At 36.9% G+C, this 19,392-nt stretch overlaps 2 protein-coding genes across 2 annotated transcripts; one reads left to right on the forward strand and one right to left on the reverse strand.

Moving 5' to 3' along the window:
• The first annotated feature begins 79 nt into the window (after positions 1-79).
• LOC148957276 (sialin-like) lies at positions 80-12,222 on the forward strand. Its single transcript, XM_089115592.1, has 11 exons — positions 80-1,747; positions 2,557-3,121; positions 3,701-3,737; positions 4,134-4,333; positions 5,037-5,124; positions 5,599-5,685; positions 8,071-8,204; positions 8,880-9,029; positions 10,245-10,377; positions 11,096-11,334; positions 12,018-12,222. Exons 2-11 carry the CDS (start codon positions 2,576-2,578, stop codon positions 12,174-12,176), a joined length of 1,773 nt encoding a protein of 590 aa, XP_088971718.1. The 5' UTR covers positions 80-1,747; positions 2,557-2,575; the 3' UTR covers positions 12,177-12,222.
• Positions 12,223-14,420: 2,198 nt separating this feature from the next.
• Positions 14,421-16,927, reverse strand: LOC148957277 (SH2/SH3 adapter protein Nck1-like). The gene is made up of 2 exons (XM_089115602.1): positions 16,238-16,927; positions 14,421-15,363 (listed from the first exon to the last, which is right to left on the reverse strand). Exons 1-2 carry the CDS (start codon positions 16,925-16,927, stop codon positions 15,157-15,159), a joined length of 897 nt encoding a protein of 298 aa, XP_088971728.1. The 3' UTR covers positions 14,421-15,156.
• Positions 16,928-19,392: the final 2,465 nt, after the last annotated feature.

Raw genomic sequence — 19,392 nt, forward strand, 5'->3', positions numbered from 1 at the left:
ATAAAACTGTCTGAAAATAAATGGTTTGGCAAGAATTTAATTTGTTGCCAATCTTACATTAATACTCTTTTTTATCTTACAACACAAAGGCAAACTTTGACTTGATGGATGTTTATATGCAATTCCTGTGTATGGTATAAGATATGATATTAAAAGGGCAGCATCTTCAGATGCTAGGAAACTTTTGCTGCAAATCCAAAACAAACTTTGGTCAAAAGATGTTAGATTTGAAGGGTGTTTTAGAAATTCATGACAAGAGTCTTTCAGAAAATGAACATCACGTGGTATTTGATATTGTTAATGTCATTCTACTACTTCTAATATACTTTGCACTTTCAGCTTGGTTTAATTTATAGCATAGTTCATGTAGACAGCATACTCATTTTTTCTCAATACTTGAGATAGACCTTTTAAATGCCAGGGATGCCACATTGATACAATTATATGCCAAATTGGTAATTTTGGCATATATTGAAGACATGCTTGCACATAAAAGTTTGTTATATTTTCTAAATTTAGCATCTTTACAGCACAATTGTCGTCACGTAACAGGCTAACATTTTATTTACAAACGTTTTGGTACAAAACAAAACAACATCAGTTTCTATAGTTGAAAAGTTTTATTATGAAGGTTTTTTTTTTCAAATAAGTGGATAAGCCAACCAGTAAACCTTTCTCAGGAACACGATACAAAGGGCCTTTGATTCTGCAAACCGTAAACTTTTCAGTAAATTTTCGCACATTCTCAGTTTAAAATTCCTCGTCGTGCATTTAATTTATTTTTGTTAATATAATACACTGATAGATATTTTTCATAATAAAATGCTTGTAGTTAATTTAGTATAAATTTATAGAAGCTGCTTAAGATTGAAGTTAAGCGAAGGACTACTATAATGTGATCCTTCCATGAAGTTAAGTAGAAAGCAAGCTACGACACAAGCTCCTGTTAAACTAGATCATTTTCACAGGTCAGGAAAGTTTGTGCCTGCCACATTTTTTGGATAGCCACTCACTTTACGTCATCAATCCCTTTTTTTGAGCCTGAAAATGCATCACAACCACATAGCCACTGCTATGTTGAAGATTTCTTAAATGTGCTAAACACGCAACGCTTTCAAAAAAACCTAACTAGCCTTTTTTTCTTAAAGAAATGAGAATTTATTTAACACATGTCTTTGTAGCGCATATGTTTATAATAGCCCCCCTGTCCTTACCAAACCGACATTTCGCTCGAATTTTGCCATTCCTTGATGCTTCCTTAGCTCTCAAAACAAGAGTTCGTACTTTTCAAGAACAAGCATTGAAATAATGATATTGGCAATGATATTACAGTTTTTAGGATCTCTCAGGAAGCAAAGTCTAGTTTATCACTTAGGACCTTTATCAGAACAGGTAGAAACTACAATGAGATTGTGCTTAAAACCTTTGCACACTTTTGAATTAAGGTTTTGAAGAGCAATTGAGCTCTTGTGTACATTTTTTGTAAACAATTCTGTAAGTCATCAGCGATAAGATTGTGCTGCAGGTATTGGTCTACTAAAAGGTCACGTGGTGCCACCGATATATACAGCTGATTGGCTATGAATAGATCAGAAATGAACACCTGTAGATTGGATCATACCGAAGTTAAGACAACTGAGCAAAGGTCATAGGATCGCGGGAACTGCCGTGGCCTAAGCTAGGCTATCAACAAAAGGTAAAGTTGTCCGATTCACCAAGGAAACACATGGAAAGAAATCATTGTTTTGTGAGTCTACTCTTTATTATTTAATTATGCTTGGGAAGTACAAAAACCTGCCGTTGTCTAATTGCTTTTTACGTTCAGTACTGGCTTGGAAAAATTGGGAGCTTAGTTGCAAATAGATTTTGTTTAAGAAAATAATTTGAGCAACGCATGTATGCAAAATTAGGGTTCCATGGATAAAGATCTCGTCACCTCTGCTATAACGCGGGCAGACTGTTTGCTTTCAATATAACTAGGAAAGGACAAATCTACAAACATAGAAAATGCTGGATTACCATCCTCTCCCGCAATATGACACTTTGGGAGGTTACCCCTGCAATAACTGTTCATTTGCTTTACCCTTTACCCTTACTCGTGGATATAAGGGCTTTCACATTATCAGCAATTGCAACTATAAAGTTTATAGTAACATCGATATTCTGTTTAATTGTAACCATTCGTTAACCAAAAGACTTCAACTTTGCTTGTGTACATTGTTGGTACTTACCTTATGTTCATTTAGCGAAAATTATTCGCTATGACGTTGCAATGCTTCACTACCCTTGGTTAAACATTATTTTTGTTTATCATAGTTGCCATAAGTATCAGAAGTGTGTAATTCAGTGTCGTCTTCTTGATCTCTGAAGCGTTTAATATAGAATGACAATCCAAGTTTATGTGATTAATTGTTGTAGACACAGAAATGGCAAAGTTAGATAGAAATTTAAGTATTTTTGTATTTTTCCTGTTGGGCCTGTTTACTATATTAAATTATCAAAGTTACAAACATGTATTTATGTTGTCTGTTTTTGCTAATAAGCTGTGTTTTGCAGGAGATTTCAGTTTGAAATCATGGATTTGAGGCATGATCAAGCGTCAGTTGCTGCAGATGTTGTGGAAAGTCACGAAACTGTTGGCGGAGAAGGTATCGATCGAGAAAAGTCACCCTCGTCATCTCCAAAAACTCTTGAGGAAGCACATTTGCCGAACAAAGAAGATGGAACCGAGCAAAATAAAGATGTCGTAGAACATGTTGTAATGGACAAGGATGAGAAAAAGATAGAATCAGAACGAACGATCTCAGGGCCAGTGGCCAAAGTTGAGAGTAATAAAATGGAGGACGATCAAGAGTCAACTTCACATTCGGAAGATAAAGTGATTCTTTTCGATCCTGTTTCGCATGTGCATGAAATGCAATTAAAAGCGACCGATGAACATAGTACAGAAATGCCTTTTAAGAAGAAGTGCTCTACGTGTATGCATAAACGAAACTTAATTGCGTTGCTTAGTTTCTTTGGGTTCTTTATCGTCTACTGCTTAAGAGTGGATCTCAGTATTACGCTTGTAGCAATGACCAATCAGCACACGAGGGTTACATTGATGGGGGATGAATGGACGGTTGGTTGAGCATATAGTAATTTGCTGGTTTTTAATTGTAGTATCCTCTCTCATTTGGCCTAGATCTCCTATCCAAGGAAATAGATACAATTCTTGAGGTTGTATTGCCAAAAAAGATTTCTTAAATTTGATTTTTCTTTGTTGATGTTTGTAATAAGTTCACCCAGGCAACCGATCTCAATGAAACCTTAGTTCCAGGATGAAAAAAGTTTGCCTTCTTCAAGGTTACGTTTGAGTGGAAAATGGAGTTTACCAGATAATATATACTATTAGAACATTATGAACACATACTATTAGAAGCATTTGACCTTTTCTGCGATTATTAAGCAGATGTTCCATCGAAACAGCGAATCCACAAATTTCTTATAAAACAATGCTATTTAACTGGAACATATTTGAAAGAAAACACCAATGGCCAACTATGATACGTTAGCTTGAACATGTAAAAACTTACTAGCTTTTCTAGAGGGAATCAATTAAAATTAAGCCAAATTCACATTTTGAGCTGATTCATTTTCAAGCCAAATTTATTCACTGGCTTTTTTAATAGATATTGATAATTTTTTACTGTTAATTTAGGCGGAACCAGAATTCGATTGGGACAATAAGCTGCAAGGTGATCATTTATTCTGCTCTTTTTCCATTGCAGAACACCGTAATATTTCCATTCTATGTTCTATAAAAGCACCCTAACGTACGCTCTAAAAAAGTTAATGATTTCATATGATAACTTGTCCTCATAGTTTAAATGCGCAAGTGCATATCCGAATATTAGTGAATTTTTACTAAATTTGGCATCGGTCTTACAGCTCACTTTAGTAATTTAAATATTCTCAATTTCTCAATCTCAATTTTTTATTGGTTTTGCTTGCTACAATCTGCGTTTGATTGATAAAATTTGCTTCTTTTTAATTCCCGAAACTGCTTCTGGATAATTTCTGCCAATTCCTTTCACTTATTTTCGATCTCTTATTCACTTATTAAATCACTTATCAGTGCTTTTCTGTCGTAGGCAATATCCTCGGTGCCTTTTTCTACGGTTATCTCATAACACAAATTCCTGGCGGATACATTGCTGCAAGATTTGGTGGAAAGAATCTGTTTGGCCTAGCAATAATTATGACGTCATTCTTGACATTACTGACGCCGTGGGCCTCAAGGCAACATGTAGCGCTCTTGATTACACTTAGATTTCTAGAAGGCATCTGCGAGGTTCGATGGTTTTCAAATCACTTCCTTCACAATCATTTGCAGGCTTAATCCATTATTTTATGTGCCCATCATGGCTAAAAGGGGTGTCACCAAAAGGGGGTGCCTTGCGGGGGATGTTGTACCTCCCCCCAATACTTTGTCCGTCGGCACAGTAAGGACTTTTGCCGGGCAAAAGAGGCAGTTTTAGTACACCCTGTAATCTTTTTGCAACAATTGTAGCGTATTTACATTTCTGTAGTAGCTGAACTCTAAGCATATGACACTAAAGTATGAACTTTGAAACAGAAACGCATAAAAGCAGCATATAAGGGTATTTATCTTTTGACCACACCCTTAAAGAATGAGACACGCCCTCTTTGTCTGCAAAAGGGCTTCTTTACCCCTCCAAAAATTCCTTTTGTCTCCAAAAATCCCTCCAAAAATTTCGATTATAACTACATTCCATATGTTGAATTGCCTTCTTTTCGAAGTAACGAAGTTTTAGCATTGTCCGTACTTTAGTTTATTTTCATCTTTTGTGGTTCGTCTTGTCTTTTCATTCTATCACTTTGCAATTGACGGACCTCTACTTTGCCACTCGGTTTTTCAAACCATTCCTTGTTGATTTAATTTTGTCGGTTAATCGGTTAGTAAAAGCTTGAACGAAGTCCGTACTAAAAACTCCGCCATTATCCTATTAATTATTCAATGCGTTCTATTTTAGGGCTGCATTTACCCGTGTATGTATGCGATATGGAGCAAATGGGCTCCTCCAATGGAACGAAGTAAATTGTCAACGGTCCCTCACGCAGGTTCGTTAGTTTTTATTGGTATCATGGTTCGTGCCAGCGTCTTAAGTCTTTTCTTTACCTCAAGCACTCAATCTTGAATGTAACAATCCACAATGGATTATTCTTCTGCATATCTTATTTTTCAAAGCAGATTTAGGTCAGTCACAGAATTTCGACATCACCAAATGAAAAACGCATTATCTTGAATTGTAGTTGCTAATTATTTATTTACGTGTTAAATCTCTACGTTTGTGTGTTTCTTTTCAGAATTGTTTTTTAAACTAATTTACAAATTTCAAATAATCCCCAATGATTCCGTAACAAAATTGTCTTAGTGAAATTGTTATGTTTCATTATTATCATTTAAGCAAAACAATCGCTGCTTTTTGTAAATTTTAACCTAATCCCTACATTCAACAGCATAGAATAATAATAGTGGTTACTGCTATTACGACGCTTGGAATTATGCGATTATGATTATGTTGATACTTCCAGGGTCATATGCCGGATCAGTAGCAGGCACTCTGGTTTCCGGAATTTTATGCGAACTGGCTGGATGGTCTATTGTTTTCTACATATTTGGTAAGATTTCCATATAGCATGAAAGCGGCCCTTTCTTATTTCACGTATTCCACAGCTTCTCTGACTAGAACGAGGGTAGTGAACGTTCCCGTTTGTAACCTTGTAGGCGTACTGTAGTTTGTAGTTTGTAAACTTAACCCTTTCATCGTACTCTTGCCCTGCTTTTTGCCGCCCTAAGTTGATCCAGCCCCCTTTCTAAATTAATGTCCCTGTCCAGTTCGCTATTCGAGGCACATCGCAGGCCCTTTTCCACCATTTGAAAGCTCTTAACCAATTTAGTGATAAAATACTGCAACATTGAGAGGTCTTCTCTTCTTCTCGGCAGACAATTCCTCATTCACAACGCAGTTATTTCAAATCATTTGCCTTGGCTGTACATTGTCTGGTTTCGTAGCGATTCCTATCCCTTGGGTTTTCGTACATTTTTTAAATGCAGCTTTTACCAGCCAAAGATTTATCAAAATATCTTTTGGCCAAAATGCCTAGTCACCACAGTTACCAAAAACCAATGATGGTGTTCTTTTTTTGAAAGCGGTTTTCTTAAGCTGATCACCTTTTCCTGGTCGCCGTTAGTCGCTCCACCATTCTTATAACGGTTTGGTTCATGTCCAGAAGACTATTTATACTCAGTCGCTCGAAATTATTCGTAGATTACTATAGTATCCAGCTTTGTCACTGGCCTTTTTACAAACTCCACTAGACTATACATGCGGGTATTTTCGAAGAAAAGTAAAACAGAAGCAAAGTCCCTTGCTCCAAGTCTCATAAATACACATATTTCATACTTTCATTTTGTATATACATATTTACACATTTTTCATACTCTCATAAATACACATATTTCATACTTTCATTTTGGATATACATATTTACACATATTTCATAATTTCATAAATACACATTTGATACTTTCAACTGGACATTAATTTTGTTAATACTGAATTTCCCTTCTAATAACTTCGCAATATTGTTCTAAAATAGTACCCATAATTATGCATATGTTTTCAAGTGGTACCAAATCTACCGATAACTCCCCGCATGTTTTAAAAACTGATACCGATAATGCCGCACTTTTCAGAAAAATGGTACCCCTAATTAATGGCACGCCCCCGTATTTCAAAGCTATTAAGTTATCCTCTCCCGGGGAGCACTGAGTGGGAGAGTGGGGTAAATTGATTTTTCTTCAAAATATTCTGCTGCTCGTTACATTCTATTTCTTGCTTTGGTTGTAGGCAGTTGTTTCATTTCTTTAATGAAAGCTGAGCGTTGGAGAACCATAATTGCGAACCGTGGCAGTTGATCTTCTTCTTAGTTTAGAGTTTTTGTACGCAATGCAATTTAGCAAAGAAAATGTCACAATCCTGTAACAATAGGCATTCATATAAAGCAAGGTGGATCAGCTGTGTGGATTTCCTCATGAATAACATCGTTTAAGTAAATTGCTTTGCGGATTATGCTTCTTCCTGGTAGGAAAGAACTTGGTTTCACTATATTTATAAAGTGACACTGTTGAGAAAGTTCGTGTATTGAAAGGAGCATTGTCTATGGGTTATTCGGTCGCGTTGTGAATTTTGTTCCATCTGTTTTTGTGACAAATTCTACGGGATGAATTGTGAAATGCTTGACCTTCTCTCATTATTGGTTTTGCTGGCCTTTTAAAATATGCTAATTTCGGGTTTTGTTCGATTCTGCGCCATTTCTTTATACAAATAGGGTACTAAGGTTTAAAGAAAAAATCAGAATTGAAGAAATTCATTAACTGATACTTAGTAGATTGAGAAATAATAAACATCTTTAATATGAATTGGTAAAAAGCAGTTGATCAAGTGGTTGATATTTCTGACCACAGAGATCAGACAATTTAAAACGTTATGGAACCTCTAACCACTTTCTACGCATAATGTACAGCGTAGGTCAAATGGACATCTATTGCTAAAGAAATTAAGGAATTTTACTTTTTCTACAAGATATGCTGTTTTGCGTATGATGGATATGGTGGCATTGTTCTATGTCAACTGGCCAATTAATTGCATTGGCGCCCAACGTGGAGGTGCTGCCTCCAAAAACTTTCGTGATTGGCCAGTAATTTGGTAAAAAGGATGGCGAGAGGGACGGGAAGAAGGGTGGTTATGCAATGATTGAATCCAGAATAATTTTTTGCGCTCGTATTATTAATGCAAATTCCTGGTGAGGCTAAACCTCGTCCCCATTCCCATCATCAGCCGCAATCCATTCAGCTTTTACTGGCCTGAGTAAATAGCGTTTATGATGCTGGTTTATTTTGTCGGGCTTATGACCAAAAATGAAGCAACTCCAATATTCAGTTATTCCTACTTCTATTTCTGATTGCATTTGCTTGAATTTTCTATCTTAATGTCTTTCTAGGTGCACTTGGCATCATATGGTCGTTTATTTGGTTTTTGGTTGTTGTCGATGCGCCAAGTTTGGACCCGACCATATCTGACGAAGAGCGAACATATATAGAAGACTCGTTAAAAGATGACAGAGTTTCACAAAAGGTACCTTGAACGTTTACTTTCACTATTCAGCAAGTACAATGGGCAATTATTTTCTTTTTTTCTCTTGCTAGCCATGCTATTAACAGCTAAAAACTAGAGAAAAGGCGACTCTTTAGTAAAAAACGACTTTTATTTGACTGTGTATAGTTGTTGACTCGAAGTTATTGTTGAACTTCCTCACGTTGAAGTAAACTGCAACATTGACTTCGAACCAACTTATTAATACAACTGAACATAAACAAGCAATATTCGTATATGTATATGCTTAGAGCTGGTTGATCTAAAAAGTTCTTATTGCTTAGTTAGCGTTATTAGTGCTGTGTCATGACTGAGTAATGCTTAAAAGATTGGCCTAACGGAATTACTGGGATAATCCACTATGTTCTAATTTGAAAGTTCTAGTAAGATTGTACTTCCAGGATATAGTTTCTTTACGTCAAGCGTTTACAAAGAAGAATAGCAAGCAAGAATGTTTATGTTCGTCTTAAATCTGAAAATTCTTACTGCCCTGCTTCAGCGCAAGGTTTCTGCAAGCAAGTCGATCAAACAGACGACGAAGAAACGTTTGCTTTTTACCTCCCAGGGCTTGATCCCGATTGCCCAACAGCCCAGAACTGCTTTACGCTATTGACTGAAGATTTACCACTTTCTTTCTTTATTAATTCTTTATTTCAGGTTTTAAAGCCTCCATGGATGAAGTTCATGACGTCAGTGCCTTTTCTTGCAATTCTGATAGCACACACTTGCGAAGGCTGGGGTTTCAGCACAATGCAAACCTGCCTGCCTAAATACCTGACGGAGGCCCTTGGAATGAGAATCGTTGTTGTAAGTGGATTATTGCAGTGATTTTGATTTGATTGCCTATTTCTTTACAAGCTTCTCTTTTTAAATCATTCCATTTGCTGTAAAGATATGCTTATCAGGGTAGTCTCTTAATGGTAAACCACAGTCTGAAAAAGTTGATTTTCTATCCTGTTTTTATTTTGGTTTTACGTGAAAACTCGTTGTATCTTTTGCCTTGGTTCAAGCAAAGTATGAGATGACAAGGCAGCCCTTTTCATAACAACATAGATTAATGAAGACATGTAATTTGAATTTATTTTGCGCTGTCAAAATTAAAAAATTCACGAGCTGTGCCAAGATTTTGCAATAATCTTCCGTATCTTGGGTTAGAGTCTGAATGGAATTTTTTTGTGGGTGATGTTTCTAAGAAACCCGCCGATCCATGCTCAACCTCACATACCTTATCAGCGCTACGCAATAAGTACTTTCTATTGACTGGATTGACTATTTACCGAATTTAAGTAAAAATTAGTTGTAAGCACAGCGGCTTCTGCACTTTCACTTACTGACACCAAAAACTTTATTCAATTTTCTTTGTTTTACTTTCACGGTTTGTATAAACTCAATATGCCGAAAGAGGTTCGTGGTTTCTTTTCAAAACGACAATCCTTTGACTGATGTTAGAAAAGTTTACAAAAAGTTCTTGTGACAAAATGAGTTTACAAATGAAAGATGTTTGCAAATACTGCGATTTCTCCAACACTTTGTGTTTATAATCTAGATTGTCGTCTCAGCAGTCAGTTTTTCCAGTATTTTGAGAATTTCCAGGAGCAAAGTTTTGAGAAATGCGAGCCACAAATTTATTCTGACTCGAAAAATTTACCTCAAAGGAGGAGGAATAGAGCAATAGAGGAGAAAATGTTTCTATAAACAAGAAATTTGGACAATTCTCTACACTTACTCCTTAACTCCTAAAGCTCAATTTCCATAAGCACTGTAAGCCTAAAGCACTGTTTCTCTCAGAAATATAAGCTACAATCGTGGTTGTTAGATATGTAATTCTATTATCTACGCTTTGAAGTGTAGAACAGGACGGTCCTAAGTTGCAACGCCATGTTTTACGCTTTATGCGATCATTAACTTGTCTCTACCTATACGACTTCAATCAATATAACAAACCGATCAAGTAATCTTTCTATTGTTGCTCAAATCTTCTGTGGATGATCTGAATCATCACCATTGCTCTTTTCGTTACAGGCAGGTGTATACTCCGCCATTCTCTATTTTATGATGGGCGTCGTTGTGTTATGTGGAGGTCAGCTTGCAGATTTTGCTCGCTTGCATGGAACAATAAGCACTACCAATATAAGAAAATTGTTCACATGTTTAGGTCAGTTAATTCTTTCCATGTTTAGATTAGATTCCACCTGATTGTTAGTCTCGCCTTTCTTTAGACAGCACACATGTGCACAATTTGAACTCTCTAAGGAAGGCCGGCAGCCGTGGTTAAGTTTATTTAATGCAAAATTTTCAATTTACCCTATCAAACGCAGACATAGATCTCCCTATATTTCTTGAACTTAATGTGTTCCTACAAATTCCTAGTGGATGAACCTGGTTCTCAACCTTCGGACCGAAGACGACATTCGATGATAATGAAAAATCCCATTGTGCATATGTATAATTCGCCACACTAAAAGTATTTACAACTTATAAAAGCTTAAAGGAATATAATACAATAATTTGAATAAAAAGCAAATGATAAACACCCCTAATATCAGTGATAGCATTATTAGACCATATTACCACATCTATCTCTCTGTGAACTCAGTTATGTTCTGAACAATTCCATTTCGCAAGATATCATATATGTTCATTCTTCTGGTGTTTAATATCATTTAATAGTCATAGAAATGTCACTTGGATGACACACCTAAATGGTTTAAATGTTTGGCTTTTACCACAAATCTATTCTTTCAAAACTTGAATGCGTTGGAAGAATACCCCGAGCAGTTCAACTATTTTCCTTTCAAATAGTTTGGCCTAAATGAAAAGGCCTTAGCGGTGAGCCTGTCTTTTACATATGTTAAATTTTTATCTCCATTCAGGGTTCTTACTGCAAGCGCTGGCATTCTCGGCTTCTGTAAATTTTGCTAATATTCACGCCAGCGTGATTGTTCTCGTGGTTGGCGGGGGCATCGAGGGGCTTGCCTGGGCTGGGTTTGCTGTCAATCACCTCGATATTGCACCTCGATATGCAAGCATTCTTTTTGGTATCACAAATACCTCTGCTACGATTCCTGGAATTCTAAGTCCCTTGGTAGTTGGTTATATAACTCAAGATAAGGTGACTATAATAGATTGTTTTTCTGTCCTCTAAACAATCACTCTTCCTCAATTTTCGTAGTGTTGTTTATTTTTATCATCGAGAGGATTTCAAAAATCAGAAATTCAAATTCCCCCATTTAAATGAATTTCTACTTTTTTGCTTGTACTAAAAGCTTACCCTTTATCGTGTCGTCCTTTTTCTGTATGCATTTTAAAGAATGTACATACTTTGATTCATTGTGACAGGTTTCTAAGAAAACTAACCTTGCTTTTGGAAATATTTTGATAAATTAGACAACCCGCCTTGTAAGTCCAAAGTGAATCTGGCTAAATATAGAATTTGTTCATAAGTTTGAGTAGAACCAAATAAGAACATTCCTGGAAGTAAGATGGAAGCAAAAAGAGTCCTCAAGGATGTTTGCAACAAAAAGGTACCTTTCTAGGGTTCTAGTACTTTACATCGAGCTAGTCATCAAACTCAAAACTCTCACTTAAGAATTATTATTTTCCTCATTTTTGAGACTCTTACGTCTATGATAGAGGGTATCTAGATTTCAAATTACCGATATAAGTTTAACAATCCATAAGGATAAATGCAATTTTGTGTTCTTTAAAATACGCTCGTATATTGATGCCACGTTAATGTATCTTCGATATTCTCATAAATAAAGACATAATATTCACGTGTTTTCGTCCAATCAGACAAAGGCCGAGTGGCACTTGGTTTTCTACATTGGCGCGGCCACTTTTGCTGTTGGCGCGACTGTTTATGGCCTATTTGCATCAGCCGAGAAACAGGAATGGGCCGACTACGATGGCGATGCTGACTACAAAATAATAAGTGACGAAGAAAGAGAATAAACTGCTTTTTCTGTATCATAATGTTATTTCTCTAGTTTTACACTTAGTGGCTGTTTTTTTGTACTCATCTCGTATATTTGATACTTCTATAGATGCAATTCGATAATAATGCCTTGTTTAATTAAATGACTTTCGCGCTTTAAAATCCCTTCTGGTAGCTGATCCATTTGGATCGTATCTACCTCGAAGCAGTTCTCTACACTTCGTGGTTGGAAAACAAGCCACAACGTTTTTCACCTTTGGTATAAAGGACAGCTGAATCAAGGCGCAGTTGAAATACTCTTGTGACTTTTGGAACAAAGCTTTGCGCATGCTACAAAATTTTTCCAAAACAATTAAACCAAGCAGTCGAGGATAATCTGGTCTGCCGTCAGTCGTATTTTCAAGTAATCAGCTATGTTCTAGCGGTATTCGATGCTGGCAAGGTTTAGTCAAACGAGACAGGTGTGTCGTACTTGTTTTGACGTTCTAAAAATATATCAGAGTATTTGTCATATGAACATGATATTCAAGCTTGCATTTCTTTAAAGTTGCTCGCTTGTCTTTGTGCAGGACTCCCGAAATGAGTTGAGCATGTCTTTTGAAGCAGTAGTAGATCTCCATGCCAAGTAGAGGATATTAGATGCCCTCAGTCCGTTTGAGCAAAGAATTTAGTTGGCTAGTTGGCATTACTCTTTGGAAAGCTCAAACTGTTGCTAGACTCGTCAGGTCTATTGAATGGTATGATATACCACGTTTACTCCCGTTAGAACAATCCCCTTGGTTAAAACTGTCCACCGATTGGGGAGTGGCCATCAGTTCACAAGATTTTGAGGCTTCGCGTGGCATGAATATATTCAGATTACGCAGAAGAAAATGGAGGCGGTTTTGTTTGATTGGTTCAAATGACGAGCTATATTCCTGTCGCTAACTTTAGCTTAAATATGAAGTACTTAACTGCTTATATGTTCTAAAGTTAACCCAACATAACTATTTTCGTCCAATTTTTTCTCACGCATTATCATATAACTGCATTTCGTTCCAACTGGCATCATAAATGGTTTTAGACACTTTCCCCAGACAAAACATCGGTCCTATTTGCTTCTGAATATAAACTGATTGGCATATTTAGCGAAGACGAATTTCAGCTAGATTATTGTAAATACTTTCAATTATCAGTAGACTTTTAACAGGGGCGAAGCCAAAATAATTTTTTAGAGGGGTAAAGAAGTGCTTTATGTCAACAAAAAAGAGCGTGTCTAACTTTTGAAGGGTGTGGTCAAAAGATGAATACTCTTATATACTGACATAAAAATTAATACCTTACAATTGTTGAAAAAGGTTCCAGGGTGAGAACAAAAATAGCCTCTTTTGCCTGGCAAAAATCCTTAATGTACCGCACAACCCCCATACCCCTCCCTTTGGCGATGCCCCTGACTTTTAACATTTGTCATTAGACATATACCCTTACAATCTCAGAAACTTTCAGTTCACACGCTCGTCGTAGCAGTTAAATTGTAAGGAGAGCCAGAGCGACATATTTTTCAACAAATTTTCTGTACTTGAAGACAGTAGCATAAATACGTGGCAAAAGCGTACAAGAGAAAATCCCCCCAAATCCCAGGAAAAGGGGGCCCCTAGACTTCCCTTAGTCACGAACCCCCTATATTCACGTGTTTTAGAACATGGCGTTTGGCTATTTTGAAGGGAGACAAATAACTATTTCTCTTTCACCACCAATTTCAATTTTTTTTCAGCATTAGACTCAACGACAGTAAAGCGTCCAGAAAAGAGCACCTCTTTATTAGTTTACAGTACGCTACTCAGATATATTTTGAATTTGACCTGTTAAGTTGAGCTCTCAGGAAATCCATTTTAATTTGAGTTCTAAGTTTCTAAGCTTCTTCCTATCTTCTCAGAGGGTTACCACAAACCATAAAGTTTTCATAGATACACAGTTCAAAGTTAGTATTTCTGGGTTGATTCCTACTTGCCTGAGGCATGTTGGTACTTGGCATAATGTTTAACGAGCGCATGGGTCTAGCCTCAGACTCGTGTGACGATGCGAATTCTGTGTGACGGACTTACCGAGTTCTCAAGTAATGACGTCACAAAAATCGCTTAATAAATATTTTAATTTGGATCACATGACCCGAAAAAGCATCATGAAATCCTTCTAAATGTGCAAAATCAGTTAAAAATTTTACGAATTTGCTGGGATATGGCCATATGAGCACCCGCTCTTTCCCCATCAAACCTCTGTAATTTGGTCCCTGATCATAACTTTATAAACAGAGCCAAAGTAACAGCAATCCATTAGAGAACTGGAAATCTTTCATGGGACATTTTTCCCTCCCGATTTTTGGCATATTGAGCTAATTTTGCCTATTTAGAAGTTTTGAAAGTGTTTTTTAGGTTCTGTGTTCAAAATTAAAAATTCTAAAATAGATTTTATATGATGTCTCACTTAAGATCTCTGTTGGGTTGGGACTTAATTTCCACCAGCTACTGGTCTGTATTACTGTTCCAACTCTCGTCGTTGGTGAAAGGTATGGAGAAAAGTCTTGATCTTGTTCTCATTGTTAACTATAACATTCTACAAGGCTCTATGGAGTTAAAGCTGGCGATTTTTGAAACTCACCAAGAGTGTACCGTTCAGCACATCTTACCTTTACTTTACATTATTCAACTCTTAACAGATAAGTTAAACATACCTTTGCAACATTTATAAATTATTTTGTTACTTTCTACACACTATGCTACTTAAAGGTGCAAGAGAATTCCCCAAGGCTCCTTGATAGCAAATAAAACCATTTGACCCCATTAAGATCGAGAACATATTCATCACACAATATATACCTTGATTAATTCGCAATACCCAATCTAGTTTGGTTGCACGTCATCTCTGAACATGCTAGTCATGATCCAAGATGATTAATTCTAAGAAGAACTCTTTTCCTTGAAAATCACTAGTCGTCTTGGGACAATCTTTTTTCATATTTCAAGTCCCTGTTTTTGAGAAGGCTTTCATAAGATAGATTCGTTCTCCATTTTCAGCCGTCATTAGTGGCGCTTTCTTGTAATGCAAAATAAGTTCTTCCATTGATCTGAATGTACGCTGGCCAATAGAAAACAGTTCATCGTCTTTCTTTATTCGGAAGTGTTTCACTTTACTTGGTGCTCTTATTGACAACGAGTAATCACCAGCCTACAAATTGAGACAAACACTTTGTAATTGCAGAAAGTTTCACAGAATTGAATTCCAAGTTAACGATTCTGTTACAAATGCTGGTGGTGGCGGTGTAATTGAATTGTAAACGATGATTGCTCGTTCACTCGTTCGATGATAAAAGTCTACTGAAAATCTATGTTATCTTAGCCAAGCAACACATATGGACTTTATAGAAACGAGCGCCATTCATGACATTTTGACTAATCATACAGTAGAAACCCGCATAAAAGAACCAGTTTTTATTAGAACCTTGAGGCTGAAATTTAATCTTTTAAACCCCATAATTAAGAACCCCCAAATGGGTGAAATTTGGAAGGTCCTATATATAAATAAAAAGGGTTCTTAGAGTGGTATTTTTACACCCTAGTCACACCGGCAAATTGATCAGCTTAGAGTTAATTCAGATTTTGGTGGGTTGCATTCTATTTGGACAATCTAACAACACAAATTCGTTTGATTGATTGAAGTTTAACATGAAAAACAAAGCTGTTTTAGGTGTGTCCGTTAGAATTCTTGCGGTGGAAAACATTGTTAGTATGTGCAAGGCCTGTACGTATATAAGAACCTTGTTAAAGCCTTTTAGACTGGAATTTAGAATAGCAACCTGTTAATTAAGAGCCTATTCAGGTTGCCAGAAAAAAACCTAGGTTCTTTTATGCGGGTTTCTACTATATCTCCCTATTCGTGCGAATCTTGTTTCTATGAAAAGAACATCTCATCTGTATTTCAACTTAACAATGCTTTCAGGCAGATATCGTTGTTATTTGGCAAGATATCCAAGTTGGAATCTTTCGAGAAAAGTTAGCAATAGAAGAGTGCAGAAATTTCAAGTAAATATCGAGATTTTTACCTTGCTTTCACTTTCTCGTAGCAGAAAATCACCAGCCATTCCATAATCCAGCAGCATGTGCTCACAATCGTGCCTCGAAATTGATCCATGAAACCATTCAGCATTTACAAATGTGCATTCTGTTTTGAAGTTCCTCGAGTTCAATGTTAATGAGGATCCACTCAAGTAACTGTTTATTTCTCTGACGTAATTTCTCGGTACCAGTCCTATTTCACCACGCATTGTTCTAGCTTTCCACCAATCGGGATCGTCCTTTGGTTTCTCAATAATATCAAGAACAATATCTTTATCGAAAGAAAGCTCTTCGTTTGACTGTGATTGGAATGTGTACAGCGTCTTCACTCTGCAAATGGCATCACGGCAGAGGTCTTGGTATGATGGTAATAGGTCATCTGGGAATGCATAGTCTGGGGTAGTTACTTCAACTTCGCAATCGACATAATTACAAGGGAACCAGCCCACTTTGCCGTTGCTCTCCCCTTGCCACCAACCGTCTCTCTCCTTTCCTATTAGATAAACTTTATCACCTTTCTGCAACTCAAGCTCATCACCTCTGGTTGGCGTGTAATTGTACTTTGCAAAGAACACATCACTTCCTTCTCTTTTGAATTTCACGGGGGTACACGGAGCTGTGAGGTGTTCTATTATCATATTATTATTGAACTGTGATTTTGTCTGTTTACCCCCCATCTTCTGATTTTGACGTCTGCTGAATCTGAAGTTTATCCTGAGAAATTTGTACAGATCCCTATTGACTATGATTCTGCTAAATTCGATCTCCGTGGAGGTTCATCAAATATTTACCATCTTTCTTTTAGGTACTGAATCACTTTGATTTCTGATTACTTCCTGTTCCCGTTAATTGTGACTGAAAAGAAACAGATATGATTACACAAACAGGTAAATTTATCACTTATTTTGACTGTCAGAAATTCAACATAACTTTTGTTTGGGAGCAGAAGACAGGCTAAAGATTTCAATGATTGAGGAACCTTATCAGTCTTCTTACGGACATGAAGCATGCGCATTAAACTCAAATATTTTAGTGCATGCTCTTTGACCGTAAGAGCGGGGGCTGACTAACTCATCATCTTCATAACTTTTGCTTTTAACAACAAAAGGGTCGATTGACTATGATACAAAATAGACTCAACGTCTCCCCAACACTATCTTATACAGTTTAGACAAAAACATAAGGTTAGCTTGTAGAATAACATGCAATTTGTAAGAGAAGAGGTCCAGGTTGAGAGAGATTGGTTCATCAGATTTTAAAGTACATGTGACAGCCTCTCATCTGCCCATTTAGACATTTTTATAACAAGCAACCCATGTTTAAGGGTCCGAAGTAACTCCTCTGGCATTTTCTTTCTTGCACGTTTTTCTTCGTGCTCACACAATGACTCTCTTGCTGGATTAAGCGCATGGTTAAAATCATTCTGAACTTTGAATTTCCCAAACTATGACCTTGGTAGAGATTTCATTGCATGACACAGTCATGCATGACACAAATATATCCTTTACGTGAACTGCACGTAAACTTCATGTTCTATTTGTCCGTGGTACTGGTAGAGAGGCAACTCATTCTTGTAAATTGTGTACAAGATTTCCACCAAAACAAACAAATTTGTAGGAATTTGCCGATAAAACATAAAACTTCTACCAAAGGTGTACAAGATTTCCAAGTGATTTACCCCCCCTCCCCCCTCGATCGGTTTAGGTAGAAAGTGCCGAAGTTGCATGCTCGAGCGCGGTGCAACTAACGATTTTGACGCTCACTTCCAGTCCACCTTAGACCTTATCTCATCAAGCTCTTGCCCAATTGTCCACTCTAACAGGCACTGCCCCCACGTAAACCTGCCCAGTTAAACCACAGTGAGTTAAACCTTTCATTAATTTGTTTTAATACGAATGGCTGCAATCAATAAATTGCATTAATGCTATCAATACTCAGGTTTTCAATCAAGGCGTTCTTCAAAAAAGAACCTCCATCAAAATTAATCCAGGCTCAAGACTTAATATAAGCAATGTGAAAGACTAAAGAAAACAATGGTGCGTGACTATCAAAGCTTAGTTTTGCTATGCATTCTCTTCTTACCTCTTTCCTTTTTCCTCTCTCTTAATAAGTCTTAAGCATTTAAGTCCTTGACTATTAACATCGAACTGATTTCAAGGCACCCTTGGTAAATCTAATCCGGCCAAAGTTTTCTGATATCAGTCTTTATTTTGCGCAAGGAAAATGAAAACAAAAAGCTTTCCTGTTTTGAGGGAAATTTCTCTATGTTGTCAGTCGCTCTAAATGCTTTTTAATAAGCAATAAACACCGAATACCATGACAACTTTACGAATATGACAGTCGTTACCAAAGCACCCTCTGTTGTGTTCTCATGACTCGGGTCCGTCCGACCAGCAACGGAGAGAGGCAATCCATCTTAGAGCAGAATTACAGATGCTTGTGAGAACTGGAACTGTTGGGGGTGAATATCTGAAGCTAATCAAATAAAGACTCTTTAGAAGGATTAGAGAAATAAAGAAGAAAACACACGACGCAGAAGTTTCACCCTGTGTTTGAACACGTGTTGGCAGATGTTAAAAGAGCTTTCAATAGTTTTAAATTTCCACGAGGCAGATTAAAGATGTCAAGAAAGCTACGAGAAACAACAATCAATAAAGACGTGAACGAAAGAATCTAATTAGTATTCTAACGTTTCATAGAAATACCTTGCCTCAGCAGCCAATGATTTACGATTTATTATGACCGGAGAATAAAGCCAAAAATTGGATTGCTGATTATTGATCACCATAAATAGTCTGGTGATGCCCACAGAATTGAGGACGGTTTAGTTTCCTGCTTCTTATGACAAAATTATGCACAGCGTTTGCAACAATCCTTGAAATATAATAGAGTTTTATGGTTCTGTGTTTGGAAAATAAATCTGTTAAGCAGGCTTGGCTTATCGAAACGCGGATGTAAATGATTCATCGCCCTGCCCACACCCTTCTCTTTCTAAGAGGATTCTCAAATGAATCTCCGCCGCTGTCCACACCCCTTTCTTTGAAAGGACATTCCCTAGTAATTCTCTTTCCACATTCCCTTTTTTCTTTCTCATAAATCTAGAATTTGATTTTCATACTGTTTCCATCTGTCGCAGAAAAGG

The sequence above is a fragment of the Rhopilema esculentum genome, unplaced genomic scaffold (genome assembly GCF_057945365.1).
Source record: "Rhopilema esculentum isolate cy_ngs unplaced genomic scaffold, ASM5794536v1 HiC_scaffold_34, whole genome shotgun sequence".
Classification (NCBI taxonomy): Eukaryota; Metazoa; Cnidaria; class Scyphozoa; order Rhizostomeae; family Rhizostomatidae; genus Rhopilema; species Rhopilema esculentum.

Excerpts from the sequence above, each read along its gene's own strand:
- LOC148957276 (XM_089115592.1), top strand. The coding sequence starts at position 2,576 with ATGGATTTGAGGCATGATCAAGCGTCAGTTGCTGCAGATGTTGTGGAA. Across the intron at positions 3,738-4,133 it reads TTGGGACAATAAGCTGCAAG|GCAATATCCTCGGTGCCTTT; the intron begins GTGATCATTTAT and ends TTTCTGTCGTAG. Across the intron at positions 5,686-8,070 it reads TATTGTTTTCTACATATTTG|GTGCACTTGGCATCATATGG; the intron begins GTAAGATTTCCA and ends ATGTCTTTCTAG.
- LOC148957277 (XM_089115602.1), bottom strand. The coding sequence starts at position 16,927 with ATGGGGGGTAAACAGACAAAATCACAGTTCAATAATAATATGATAATA. Across the intron at positions 15,364-16,237 it reads TACGAGAAAGTGAAAGCAAG|GCTGGTGATTACTCGTTGTC; the intron begins GTAAAAATCTCG and ends CTCAATTTGTAG.